The following is a 14,305-nucleotide window of genomic DNA, read 5'->3' on the forward strand; positions in this document are numbered from 1 at the left end:
AAAAAAACCACCAGACAAAACCCAACCTTTCTTAATGCCACGTGTTTATCATTTAATTAATGTTGTGCAGTTTTGAAGGCTGAGGAATAGGATCAGCCTGTCCAGATCAGACCTCTGTGATTGATTTGCTTATTGAATGAGACTGTAACTGGCATCCTGCTGCCCAAGTGCACACAGTGAACAAAGCGTTTCTGTTCCTTTTATTTATCACTTACACTGCGAAGTTAGCTTCTTAAGCAGCTCTTCGGTTGCGAGCAAGGCACTAAATCACGCTTCTTTAAAGCAGGGGCAGAACAAACTAAGGAAACCTAAGTCACATGGAGGTGTTTAAGGAAAGGGTGGATGAAGTGCTTAGGGACATGGTTTAGGGAGTGTTAGGAATGGTTGGACTCGATGATCCAGTAGGTCCTTTCCAACCTGGTGATTCTGTGATTCTCTGTGATTCTGTGAACAGCATCCTGTTTCACAGGAGTTAAGACAGTCTTGTAAGTACTTGTCCAACACACAATCTCTCTTTTCTGGGAGCACCTCATCTGATACCTTATCATCATTTCCTTCTCCACAAACCCGTAACGGTGGTTTCTCCCAGCCGTGCAACACTCAGGTCCTTCCCACTCATCTCCTTCCAGCTAAGGAGCTCCCAGGCACCGCTGGACGCCCCTTCTCGCACCCAGCGTCCCCCATCTTCATTATAAACTATATTATGAGCTTGTATATTGCAACATATACATATAATGTAACATATGAGCAGTAACCCGAAGGCAGTTTGGCCCCAGGTGCGCAGGGAGGGCTGTGCAGCCGCTGCCGCTGCTCCCAGCAGCACAGAGCCACCTTCGCACGCTCAGCCTCTCTCAGCTACATTATAAACCATATTAGAAGCTTATCCATTGCAACACACGCGTATAATGCAAAGCAATCGCAGCGACCAGAAGGCGTTCGGGCCGCAGGTGTGCCGGGAGGGCCGCTGCAGCCGCTGCCCCCGCTCCCAGCGGCGCAGGGGACGAACCGCATTACGCAAGTGCGTTAAAGCAGATGCCGCCTATAGACGCAGCACCGCAGGAAAAAAAAACCAAAACGCTCAACACCGCAGCTCCGCGTCCCGGAGGAGACAAACCCCGGTGGGTCCCAGGGGTTTCCCCCGAGCCCGGCTCCGTCCCCCGCCTCCTCGCACGCTGCGAGCAGGGGCTGCGGCAGCGGGGCGGGGCGGGGCGGAGCGGCGGGGAGCGGCCCCGGGGCGCCGAGGGACAGCGGCGGCCGGTGGGTATTTAAGTGCGGGAGATGGGGAAGGGCGGGAGGGAGTTTAACCCGGGAAGCGGCGGTGCGTGGAGCATCCCGCGCAGCGCAGCATCTCATCCCGCGCAGCATTCCATCCCGCGCAGCGCAGCGTCCCATCCCGCGCAGCGCAGCATCCCATCCATCATCATCCCATCGCATCCCGCGCAGCATCCCGCGGAGGTGAGGGTGGTACAGGGCTCGGCTTTGCCATCCCGGGGGGGGCAGCGTGCAGCCTCGGCTCCTCTCGCCCAAGGGCATCGCGGAGGAGCAGATACCATCCCAGGGCTTCCCCAAATCCAGGGGCCGGTGGCCTTGGCCAAGCCGCTGCCATCGGTGGTTCCCAAGCAGCTCGGGAAGGAGCGCTGGAGCAAAGGCCTTTTAAGCAGGAGCGTCAGCAGTGAAGCCTCCAGGATTTGCTCTGCATGTCTTCCTCAAGGTAGATGTGGGCTGGTGGCATTGCAGGAGGACCTACAGCCTTGAGCAAGGTCTCTCGGGACCTGTGGCTGGAGACCTGCAGTCAGAGACCTCCAGGTTTTGTTGCTGACACAGCTGTCAGGAAGGTGGTTTGTGTTAGCCGAGATTCACTGAAAACAAGTCAAAGAGCCAGAAGTCAAGAGGTTGAAATAGGTAGGGAGCGGTGGAAGGGGGGAAAAGATGATACTTATATTGTTTTAGTGGCAATACTCATTGATTTCTGCTCTTTGGTGTTCTTAGAGTTGCTGGTTGCTTGCAGGAATCCTTCAGGGTGAAGCAGGTGCAGAGTACCTCCCTGTTGTATAAGCAGAGATGGGATGAGAATCCTTGTAATAAATGCTACTACTCCACTTAATCAGGACATGGTACTTTTTTGAGTGGGTATTTTAAAATGCTTTAGGAATTGAGATGCTTGTTTAACTTTTGCTTGTGGTTACCATCAGTATGGCACAAATAACTGTCTTTGAGACCACTTCTGCAAGTCCTTGGAGTGATTTGTAGATGGTGCCGTTTTGGCAGAGAAATGCAGGGGAACTGTACGCAGAGCGTTTGTTATTCATCCAGAAGCAATGGGGTATATGGTGAAAGGATGCCAGGAGCGCAGCTCAGTATCACGGGAATACTTGCTCCATCACCCCCCTGTGCCCAAAAAGTGTCTGGACATGTGATGGCACCAAGACTCGGGGGTTCCAGTTAGCTGGATAGGATCCATTGCTTTGCAGTACATTCTGCTGATCCTGTTTTTACCGAGCTTTTAACTTGTGAAATAGTTGCGTGCCTCAAGCCTTGCCGCATACCTCAAGCCTTGTGACGTTCCTGGCATACAGCTGAGTATTCCGCAAACCAGCACCCTAAGAGGAGAGGAGCCCTGCTGAGCAGGTGCGTGCTTCTGTTCTCCCCCAGCTCCCACTGCCTCGTGTGCCTATATATATTGGCATGTGCAAAGCACTTGAAGTAAGATGTCAGGAGGTCACTCAGGAAAACTCCTCCTTTCTCTTCACCCGTGCCATCTGCTCTAGTTAAACACAGCATAACCCAGACCGCTTTTCCTCCTTTTCAGGGAAAGTCTTTACCATAGTGCGCTGCAACTTTGAAGGACCTTTTCAACTTGCCCTGCAACCCGACATGAGTATTTCTCATGTCCTCCCCTACAAAATTTAGGGATGTCTTTCTCCCACACACACGTGAAGGGTATTTTGTACTATCAATAGTTCTCTGTGTTCACAACTGCTCATAGGGATGAAGCAGCCCATGAAGGAAGTTGTTCCTTACTGCATAAAATGTTAAATTGGGTTCTGTGAAAAATGGGAATCTCCTTTTTTTTACTTACCTGTCACAAGTATCTCAATTTTTCTCTTCCCCTTTTAGACTGGTAGCTGGCATGGTGCAACACTTCTTCCTTTCATTAGATCTTAAAGGAGATGCGCTTGCACAAGAGTTCAGTACCCATTTCCCACTAATACCTGTCATAACTATGACAGTATCCACCTTCTCCTATTACACATAAACTAAGACCAGGTATTATTTTCAGCTGCTTCAGGAATGACTCAGAGCAAACCAGTGCAGTCTGACTACAGTAACAGCTACATTTAAAAGTAAATCTTTTTGTAGAGCCCAGACATCTTAGCTATTTTGTTTATAGAGTGATATGTTTACACAACCTTCTGAACTTCTAAGTCCCTTTGAGGGATGTGGTCCATGTCTCAAATCTGAAAAGTCTCGCAGAAATTGAGGCTTGTCACCAAGAGCAAAGCCAAAACCCCTCTAAGATACCTCCTGGAACAGTTCTTCAGGAACTCTCTGTTTTTAAGTATTTGTAGTTTAAACCTGATGCTGGTCTCTAGTGAACCCATTGGAGGTCTTTTTTGGCAATAAGCTCTGCTCAAAACCATGTTAATAAGCTATGCTTGCACTGAAAGGCCTCCCCTGTGATATCAGCTTGCCAGTTCACCCGCCTTCTCCGGCAGAGCTCATCACCAAAGGCCAGTTCTGCTCCAATGGGCAAGTCCTGTCACAGGGGAAGGACTTACAGCCCTGAACATGCTCAGCGCAGAGAGTGCTGAAAAGGAAGAGGTTTGTACATAAATTGTGAGAAGCACAATTAGAAGTTATGTAAGAAAATGACTGAGGAAACTTCAGAGGCAGGAAGAACAGAAAATTCTTTGAAAAATTAATTTGGCCTTGGAAGAAAATGGGACAGAGCTGCTCCAAGAATTTTTTTTTGTTATAGAGAAGCTGCATCTTCTCTTTCCTCCATGCTGGAGTGCAGAGAAGAGGCAGTGTGCCAATAAATCAGCCAGGCTTCAAAGTTAGGAGGAGCTGATAACTAAAAAAAATTGGTTTTGCTCGGAGCAACCTACAGTTTTCGGGGAGTAGTTAAAGTGTGAAATCAGTCTAAACATTAACAGCTTTCAGTTGCTGTGCTGTTACTTGAATGCCTGGGAGCCTTTCTCTAAATGAGATCCCCGAGGGTGCTGCACATCATCCTCTCCTTTCCTGAGGGTCATCAGTTTATACATTACATTTAAAATTACTTTTTGCATTGTTGTAAGCCATCACGATGCGCTCGATCTGGGTACTTAACCTGTCGGAAAGAGCAAATAGTATTTCAGAAATCGTGCCGCAGTGGAGGTGGAGAGGGTCTGGCATGAACCCGTGTGCTTCAGTTACATACAGCTAAACTATAGCACCAGGCTGATGCTTGGGACTATGGTATTATTGAAGGGCTCCAGAAAGAGTACGCACGTGACAACTAAGTTTATGTTCAGAGTTGGAGACGAGGAAGTCTGGGTTGGATTTTGCGCTGCTGTGGCATTGCCACTCGTATAGTGCCACTTGATGAAGCTATTCAGAGGTGAAGGAAGTTTTTTTTTTATCAGCAGCGAAAGGTGTTTGTTAGAATTCTAGATCTTGTGTGCATTATGCAACTGTCTCCATTTTCTTTCCGTAAACAAAATAAAATAGCATAGACATGCTACCACTGTGGTCAACAGGAAGGAGCGTTCACAGAATTGGAACATGCTGGAGTTTCTTCCTCTAAGCACAGTAAAGCAAAAACGTGCCTGAAAATGTCATTCCTTTTTCTGCCGTACTGTTTCCACTCCTGAAGTATTTTTCCACTCCAGGAAGATTTTTATTTTTTTCCCCTGAAAGAAACCCATAGGCACCGTCAAAGCATGTTTACCCACATGCATAATGTCTAAGTCATGTACAGCAATAAAATTTTACCAGCTCTTAACTTCATTCTGGTGCTGCATGGATGGTGGCAAGAATGCATACGTAAGAAGAGCTCACAGTTCCTGGCAGCACAGTAGCTGGCAGCAGCGTATGGCCAAGCAGGCGATGAGGTGCTGATTCAGGGAGATGAATGCTGAGGAAGAGAAACCAGAGATGGTCTCACTGCTGCCATGCATTTGTACTCCCGAATTAGAGGAGTAGAGTTATTTATTCACAAGGTATATGTAAAAGCATCTTTAAGGGCGCGTAATTGTCCATACTGGGAGCTATGCTGGGATTACTGCCGCTGTCCTCATTCACATTCTTTGCCATTACCTCCCTGTGAAAACAAGCTATAGGGCACGTTTAAATGTCCGTGAGTAAGTACTACAGTAACCTGAGGGTTCTGCCTGTCAGTAAGTAATAGGCAGCTTTCTAGGCTGCGCCAATACTATATGGCCATGGGCCATGCTGTGTTTGGGGAATCTAAGCAGCACAGATGCAATGCAGGAACAGACTGAGACTGTGTCCCTGGGAAATGCTGTCATTTGGATTCTCTGCACAATTTTAACTGCTGCCTCATCTAAATTTTTTCCTCATTACTGGTCCACAAGACCTGCATTACATTCCTTATGCTCTGTGCCTGGTGCTTACTGAATAAAACATATTAAAGCACATGCATGATGGACTGGGAATGTGAATCTCTTTGTCATTCTATTCGCACTTACAGAAATGTCAGTCTACATAAAATCAATGGGTTCATCCCAGAGTTATGTTAGCATTAAGAGGGACAAGGCTGTGCCTTATCTGGATATTCTGTCTGAGTAAGAGCAGAACAAACCAATCTAACACAGTCAAATTACAAGTAAGTAAGAACAATTACAGATAAATAACTTGCAGAAAGGATATGTATTTCAATACATAAAGAGCATGTCTATACTTTCCTCTTCTAACAGCTGAAATTATTCACATATTAGACAACTTTAAAATCATAATTGCACTTTGTCTTGTCACATGTACCACTTGGAATCTACATATTATGGCTGTCCTGCACATGAGACCAAATAAAAGCCTGGAAGGGCCTGTGGCAGGATTTTACTTGAGCTTCAGCGTGAGTGCAGTACCTTAGGATGCTATGAGACCAAACTTCTGTACTGTCACAGCCATTATTTAGCAAATAATCAATTTTCAGCCAATTAAATACTTGCATTTTAGGGATGGATTGCTTCTTTGCTTGGTTTTTTCCTTCCTACCTTGCTTGTAACACTTGGCCCTATTTTACATTAAAAGCATCAGAGATTCCCTTTAATGATTATGGGGCTATCCCAGCTCCAGGGTTTGTTTTCCCCCACTAATTATCTAGACCAGAATATATGTTGGAAACTCTTTTTCCCTGTGAGTCAACCATACTCTCCTGCTTGGGGGTTAAGATGTTTTTTCAAGCATTTTGTAGAAAACCACTCTGTCCGAGTTCCCCTGCAAGAATGTTTTTTTTTCCACAGGAATTTCCCAGCGGGTGCCTTTTGCCAGTGCTGTCCAGCCATCAGTCACAGTTGCAGACTGCTCACGTGACCAAAGTCCCCAAGACCCCATCACTCAAAGCAGAAGTTATATAGCAAAGTACCTAATGTTCACACCTTCAGATTATAACTCCAAACGCTAGCTCTAATACTGCAAGCTCTGGTTATTAACACAATTTTATTTTCTTACAATTAGGCATGCTCTTAAATGAAATATGGGATCCTTTTTTTTTTGGATGCTGAGCTATCTTTTCAGCTGCCCTAATCAGATACATGTGTCAACAAGCAAGGAAATCAGGTTGCCACTTAATAAAAGCTGCTTTACAGGTTTCTCTTCTTGCTTTTTTTTTTTTTGCTTGGAGGGGAAACTGCTGAAAATAATTTGAATATTGCTTAATAGCTTTAGAAACTGAATTCTATTCATTTTATTCATAGCTGCTTGTAAGAGTCCCATGGCCTCTAAACAGGAAGGCATTTCCACAATGCAACTGAGTACTTCAATTCGAATTTGTAGACAAATGAGCACTAAGTTAAAATTGCTTAACAGCAAATTATCTCATGTTCTGGAATATTGGGAATTGATGAGCTAATAATGCAGGACCCTTGCAACTCAGAACACCAGCTGATTGCAGCATTAATGGAATAAAACCCAGTAATGGTTAAAAATGTAAGTGGAAGCTTCTCTAGGACAAGTCCTGTTTAAAGTACAGAATTTTTAGCCTTGGAAGTTCTGTTTGTCTAGTGATCTGCCTTTCCCTTTGATTATTGGTACAAGAAAACTTCGGTCCTAAGGCTGCCTGAGATAGCTGGAAGCCTGCGGCTTTGGGCTATCGCTTATGCTTAAAACCAGCCCCAAATTAATGCGAATGGGATACCTTTGGAAAAGGTATCTGTGTCACAGTAGCACAGTGGGTTCTTGTAGCTCATTGATCGAGTGGCTGAGCTAGTTTGAGATGGCTTCCTTCCCTCCTATGTTTTCCATTTATAAATAATGAATCTAGAATTACATTATCCCAAGAAGCCCCTCATCTTTGCTGCATTTCCAAAACAGTCCTGCCAACGGAGAAAGTCTCTAGGTAGCTTAAATGCAATGGAAGTGAGTTAGTGGTGAGGCTAGAGACTGTAATTTGACTGTCTTTTACTTATCTCCACCTCAATCGCTCATTTGAGACCATGCGGTCTCTGCATTGAGCTGGCTGGTATTCATGCTGGTAGTCCAAGGAATCCCATTACAGGAGCTTCTGAGTGCCTGGGGTTGGGGTTGTGCCCCTGTGCCGTGAGTGGGACAAACCGAAGAAACACAGGCTGGCTGCTAGGACTCAGTGACCAAACTGAATGGAAATGCAATCCCCAGGCTTGAGAAAATTTAGCAAGGTCTTTGATATAAATCAAAAGGTCTGCTCCTTATTTTAATTACTCCATATTTTATTCATGCATCTCTCCAAAACAGCAATGTCCAGCAAGTGATAGTGCACTGGTCTAATATCAATATAAGCAACCTGGGGAATTTTCCTGTCTTTGGCTGTCCCTTATACCAGCTCCCCATTGAGATATGGAAGCGTGTGTGCCGTTTGGGGCAAAAAGCTCCATTAGCCTTTGCTCTTTCCCCTCAAAACCACTGCCACACTGTTCTGATAACCTCATAGTCTTAAGCACCCACAGCAAGCACTCCATCCTTGCAGTTGCTTCATGTGGCAGTCAGACTTAGCAGATCTTTACCCAAGAAAGGTATGAGTTTAATCAGCATAAATACAACCCCAGTGTAAGTACCATAATCCTAGATAGTATGAGAGGGCCCTTATCATTTTCCTTTCAATTATATAGGAAAGGGCTTAACCTTTTCATTGAAAAATGCTGCTGGTTTTGCAGCAGGTATAAATAGACACAGTTGGCTCCCAGTGAGTCACAGCTTGCCAGCTGTGCAATTTTTATTACAGACTTTGCAATATTTACAAGCCTTTCAGGCCTCTCTCGAGTTCTGCCTTGAAGTAAATCATCTGAATCATCTTCCATTCATACCAGGGCAAAAAAACAGTGGTGGCCTTTCACCCCAGCCTGCACCCTTGCAGGTAGGACAAGAGAAAAATGCCCTCAAGTTGCATCAGGGGAGATTTAGATTGGCTATTAGGAAAAATTTCTTTACTGAAAGAGTGATCAAGCACTGGAACAGGCTGCCCGGGGAAGTGGTGGAGTCACCATCTCTGGAGCTGTTAAAAAAATGTAGACGTGGTACATCAGGACGTGGTCTTTTTCAACCTTTATGTTCTGTGATTCTATGAAGTAAAGCTGTTCACAGCAAAGATAATCATTGCTAGATTTAAAATGGAACTAATCTGCCCCTCCAAAAGCATCGTAGGCAGCCTCTTGGTCTAGGAGATAAAGGGAAGAAGCAAATGAAAGAAGCAGACTGCTTTGGGAAAAGGAGGGGAAAAAAGATGTATTGGGGAAGGTACTGATTGTTGGAGGACACAAGAAGAGGGGCTGGTGGAAGGTAAAGGCTGGATGGGTTCTGGGGCAAGTACATACATTTTTCGGCATAAAAATCTGCTGACACGAATAAGCTTCCTTCCCCTCTTGTATGCACAGTTGACTGTGTTTGTTGCCAGCAAAGAGGTTGTGTTCATGGGGGTGTTGAGAGTTGAGGAGCAACTGGGGAACAGATGCAAGGAGGTCTGGACAGGAAGCTGAGGGATGGGAGGAAAAACACGGAGAGAAGAGCCAGCGTGTGGGTAAAGGAGGGGGAACAAAGACAGTCAACAGCATTGGACAGGCACTTGGAGTGCCAATTCAACCAGACCGTCTGCCATACTTAAGCTGAGCCTGCAGTCCTTGCCTTCCCAAAGAAGAAATGGCAAAAATCTCCCCTACAGCGTCTCCAGATGGTGGCATGTCTGTCAGGATGCTCTGCTTGCGATATAATACAGGAATGTTGAACATTAACAACTGGCAGTAGTGGTGACCTAAAGGAAGAAAGCCAGAGAAATACGATCCGTCAAGGTGTGTGCACACTTAGTGCGGCCACTGGACAAAAATTTTACACACATCAGTAACCAAAGTAAAGCGGTTATGAAACAAACCAGGGATCTTTTTTATTAGTAATTTGTCTTCCCTTTGATAAATACCCACATACCACCAGATATACTCCACAGCCTTTAGAGGCAGTAAACTACTGAATATTGTGATATATCTGGTTTATACCACCAGCTTGTCATTATTGTAATCACAGGCTGCAAATCTGCCTGTACTAGAGAGACACAAAATTTCAGTTACCTGCAAATTGCTACAAACACAGGCCCGGAGGGATGTGACATGTGCACAATCTCTGATTCTGGCATTTTAGGCAACAGACGTGTCAAGCAAAAAGATGCATCGGAAGGTTTTCCAGCAGGATTAATATCTGCTGTATTCCCTTTCACTGTGAGCTGACCTGGTCAGCGTATGTGTCCTTAAACTCAACCCCCAAAATAAAAGAGTCCCTCTGTGAAGCCTTGTACAGTTGCTTATCATTCTCACTTCCTATTCTCTCTAAGTAGATGTTTTTAGCCTGAATTTAATGATTATTTAAAATACTGAGAAAGCATTTTAACAAACAGCAGTAGAAATCAATACCCATTTCCTTGTTAATACTTGCTCATGCATTCTTCTTTCTGTGTGGAGATGGGAACAATGCAGGAACTTATTACCTGAGAGGAAAATCTTCCCTAGACTAGTAACTTCCATTAAATACTCTTTTAATCTGTAATTTATCTTATTTCTTTGGAATGAGCTGGAAAAACTTCTTATTGTATTCAAGATTACTTTTCCCCCTCCCTTTCATAGCTTGTCTTTTCTTTATTCCCAACAATTGCAGAGTAATAAAAATTATTATCAGATGTAAGCAGGATTTTTTACAGACCAGTTCCTTTAATCTCACCCTTATTCCAGAGCACACAAGTCTGCCATCTATATTTACAGAAGCTGGCCCAAAGCCTTCTCTTACAAATGCATATCTCCCTGACTTCCACATGAACTCTGTGCCTTTGTAAGCTAATGTGGTTTTAATTCCTACTGCAGAATGAATAGCACAACACACTCGGAATGTAGGAATTGACGGTGTCCAACTGATACAGCTTCAATAACTGCAAGCAGCAGTTGCTAGAGATAAAGATTGTTCTCCACTCCTCCAGGGTAGCAGAGGCTGGTGATGGCACCAATGTGTTATTTCTGTTTGAACTTTATTTTATGTAATAGTTACAATGTGGTGTCATTGAAATGATGGTCAGCGCATCAGTTTTTAGTTCCAGGTCTTTCTTTCCACCACAGCTGTAATCCAGATTTCTCTGTTGTTACAGGTCGTCTTCTGAAAATCACTGAACGCTGAAGATGGATATTAAGCGTGTGAAGGACTATATCTCTTGGCTATACTATCAGTACCTCCTGGTCACCTGCAGCTATGTGCTGGAGCCCTGGGAGCGGTCCATGTTCCACACCATCATCGTGACTGTTTTCGCTATGGTGGTTTACACAGCTTATGTCTTTGTCCCCATCCATGTCCGCCTGGCTTTTGAGTTCTTCTCCCAGATATTTGGAGGAAAGCCCGAAAGCACAATTTCCATCGTGAACTGAACTTGCCTGAGTAGTAATAAGCAGCTCATGCAACTTGCAACGTGCGATGTCTTCTTCAATTTTATGTATTTATTCTGAAGCAGTTTTGCAGTTATAAAAATACCGTTTCCTCATACAAAACACAGCTTGTTTAATTACCATGGTTGAAAAACAGAGTAACGCAGTGACTTTTGGCCGCACAGTCCCTGTTAGATGAAATACAAGCCACCTTTTGCTGTGTGATAATGAAACACATCACCTGGAGTGCCACATTTACCTAATATTCAACCAACTCCCACTTTCAGCATCCTAAATTAATCACACTGGGACATATGAAATAGCAAAAGCGGTTTATGATAGCTCTGAGGAGGGGTACTATGCCTATTATACACAAAGAGGTTCTGCTAACAGAGTGCAGTGGCAAAATATACCACGCCTTCTTTGACCCGGGTTAGAGAATATAAGGAGATGAGTGTAATACAGCATGATTTCAGTATTAATATCTGGCTGTTTATTGACTTCTCATTTTTAATGAATGGGAAATGAAATTATAAGATAAAGTAATAGGAGTATGAACTTGAATCCAACTTTTTGCATCTAAGTTGCTGCATCTGAGTTCAGATGGTCTAAGACAGTTAAAAAAAAAGGTATTATAGGAAATCTTGCCATTTACTGAAAATGACAGAAAGAAACAGAACTGGCTGTTTCAGTGCACTCCTGCTGCCTTTGATAAAAACCATGACATCTTTTCTTTCTGCTTCCATTCACCAAGGCAAGCAATGTCCGTTTGCTCCTAAGGAAGATGGCTCAGAAAACAAAGTGGAAGTAATGTTTTAATAACCACAGGGAACTCTGAATGTTCACAGAGATCTCCTTTATAAAGAAGAAATGAGATTTATTATAATTGATGGGGGGCGGGGGAGAGGAGAAGATTCTTGAACAATGGAAAGTTTGTTGGGTTTTCCCTCTACACCAAATCAAATGTTAATTGCAAATCATAAGTTATAGCTATACAATGCATGTCTCCAACAGCTGATGCTACTGTTATTAGAAGTGAGAGGTGCAAAATGTAAATAGCTTTCAAATGATGTCTGCACTCTTATAGGATTAAAATAACACTCTTAACTTCTTTATTAAGCTGCAGTGGGGTCCTGCATGCTTAAAAGAACAAAGTGTGTTTGGAACCCGAGACATGTGTTGAAGGTTGCACATATCTGAACATGTGTATGCAGTTTTTTCAGGTAATAATAAATTTTATTCTTCAGAAACAACATTTCAGTGTATGATTCCGCTCTTCCTTTATTTTCTCTTTGTTCATAAATACTCTGGATGTGTGAGGGTCAGGCTGACACCATGAAAGACTGTTTTGTTGTCAATGTTTTGGGGCAAGGTTTCAGAGCCCCTTAAATGGATCCATGTGTGTGGACTGCTATGTTCATCCTCATTAGTGCTCCAGCCCAAGACCTGAAGGCAACTCTTGGAGATACAGAGGTTTCCTTCTCGTAAGGAGCCATGTTCATCCTCTCACAGTTGCTACTTGTGTCCAGGTTCTCACTGACACGGGAGCCACACGTTCATATTGCCAATACAAGCAGATGATGGATGTGCCTGTATTCTCTTGCGGACTGTCACTGATGTGCTTCAAATTAAGGCAACAAATACCTGTGTGTGCTGGTGGCATGACAACTGAGTAGTTTAGGATTAAACTGGAGCCAAAGGCTTGGCTGTCATATCAGTTTAATCACAGTCGTTAAACTGCAAACATGAGGTACTGAGCTGTAATCACACTCACAGTAACAAACAGAGCACTGGAGGAAAGGAAAAATGTTAGGTACATGTGAACAGTTCTATGAAAGCAGTCTATGAAAGAGAATAAAAGTAACAACACAAATGTTGGAGGTGAAAAAATGAAAATATTTACCTAGGAAGCTGGTGCTTGAACCAAACCTACTTCTCGATATCCTGTTCTCAAAAGATTCCCCCGTGCCCTCATTTCACTAGATAGTGTGATGATGTAAATGCTATGACATCTCCTCATCAATCCTGTTTTCAACAACATATTATTTTTTAATTTCTCGAAAAGGTTTTTTGTTCTCAATGGCATCAAACACAACTGGCTTTTAGTATGGGGAAAACCACTTTCCTATAGGTATGCAAAGGCTGGGTCTTATATCTCAAAGAGCACACACCTCAATGTAATGTTGCTATTTAAACATTTAACTTAAAGCAAATAGAACAAGCAAACGTCTTTGTTCAGGAAGAGGGACTTTCCACTGATCTCTCATGGTGGGATTCCTTCCTATAATGCACTTCTCTTCCTTATTATTCCTGTAATCTATGTTTAGCTTTGTGGGAGGTGCTCATAAAATCAAGGAAAAGATCAGCAGTTTCTCTTTGGAAGGGTCTCTGCAGTCTTACTTAAGTTAAAAAAGAAAATTTCATTGGTACGTATACTTCAGCTTCTTTACTAAATTTTAAAGTTTTGGGGCAAGAAGTATTCACCAGGAAGGACAGAGACAGCTGCAAATAACCTCTTCCTGCTAAAAGGCCTTTTGAGATTTTTTCCAACCCTTGTCACTTCTCCTTGCTACTAGAAAAGCCAAAATAACTTTAGCTACTTAATATTCAAAATCAGTGGGTACCAGCAGGAAGATTTCAAAGCATTTTTTGCACATAGCAGTGAACAGGAACATTTTTTCCCTGGCTGAAAGAGAGAAGAGGTAGGATACCAATTTTGACAGCTTGAGACCACACCACGGCTTAGGAAACTCTGCTACAGTCTTGAAATCCTTTCCCCTGTAGATGAAGCAGTTCAAATACAATGGAAAGAGGTTTTCATCAGCTTACATCTGCACACGAATGTGGAAGCACCATTTGCTGTAACAGCCACAAGCCGCAGGAGCAGGGTCGCGTTTCGGAGAGCTGCCAGTAATACCAGAAGACAGCTCGGTACGTACAGCGTATGGGAAGCAGCTCTCTTGTGAAGAGTATAGCATCGAGCTCTTTCTGAAACACCTTGGCAAGGCACTCTTTTCTCTTGCTTCATTATTACTCCATGTTAATTGTAGTTAATTGCTCCGTTATTACCCTATGCTAATTGCAGTTCAGGCTAAGCACAGCAGCTGGAAGTTTTTACACCAAAAAGAGCAAATGAAAGGACTATGTTAAGAGTAAACAGAACCAATAATCCAACAGTGATGAATGAAACAAAAGGAGAAAGGGAAATGAACCAGTTC

At 43.6% G+C, this 14,305-nt stretch overlaps 1 protein-coding gene across 5 annotated transcripts; it reads left to right on the forward strand.

Annotated features, from left to right (window-relative positions):
- The first annotated feature begins 1,046 nt into the window (after positions 1-1,046).
- Positions 1,047-12,342, forward strand: SPTSSB (serine palmitoyltransferase small subunit B). Of its 5 annotated transcripts, none has more exons than XM_054074983.1 (3): positions 1,411-1,455; positions 2,520-2,628; positions 10,817-12,342. In XM_054074983.1, exon 3 carries the CDS (start codon positions 10,848-10,850, stop codon positions 11,088-11,090), a length of 243 nt encoding a protein of 80 aa, XP_053930958.1. In that variant the 5' UTR covers positions 1,411-1,455; positions 2,520-2,628; positions 10,817-10,847; the 3' UTR covers positions 11,091-12,342. The 5 variants fall into 5 exon arrangements, with proteins under 5 accessions (XP_053930957.1, XP_053930955.1, XP_053930958.1 ...); XM_054074981.1 differs by lacking the exon at positions 1,411-1,455 and adding an exon at positions 1,694-1,711; XM_054074982.1 differs by lacking the exons at positions 1,411-1,455; positions 2,520-2,628 and adding an exon at positions 1,047-1,257.
- The last annotated feature ends 1,963 nt before the right edge of the window (positions 12,343-14,305 follow it).

Source organism: Cuculus canorus, chromosome 9 (assembly GCF_017976375.1).
Source record: "Cuculus canorus isolate bCucCan1 chromosome 9, bCucCan1.pri, whole genome shotgun sequence".
NCBI lineage: Eukaryota > Metazoa > Chordata > Aves > Cuculiformes > Cuculidae > Cuculus > Cuculus canorus.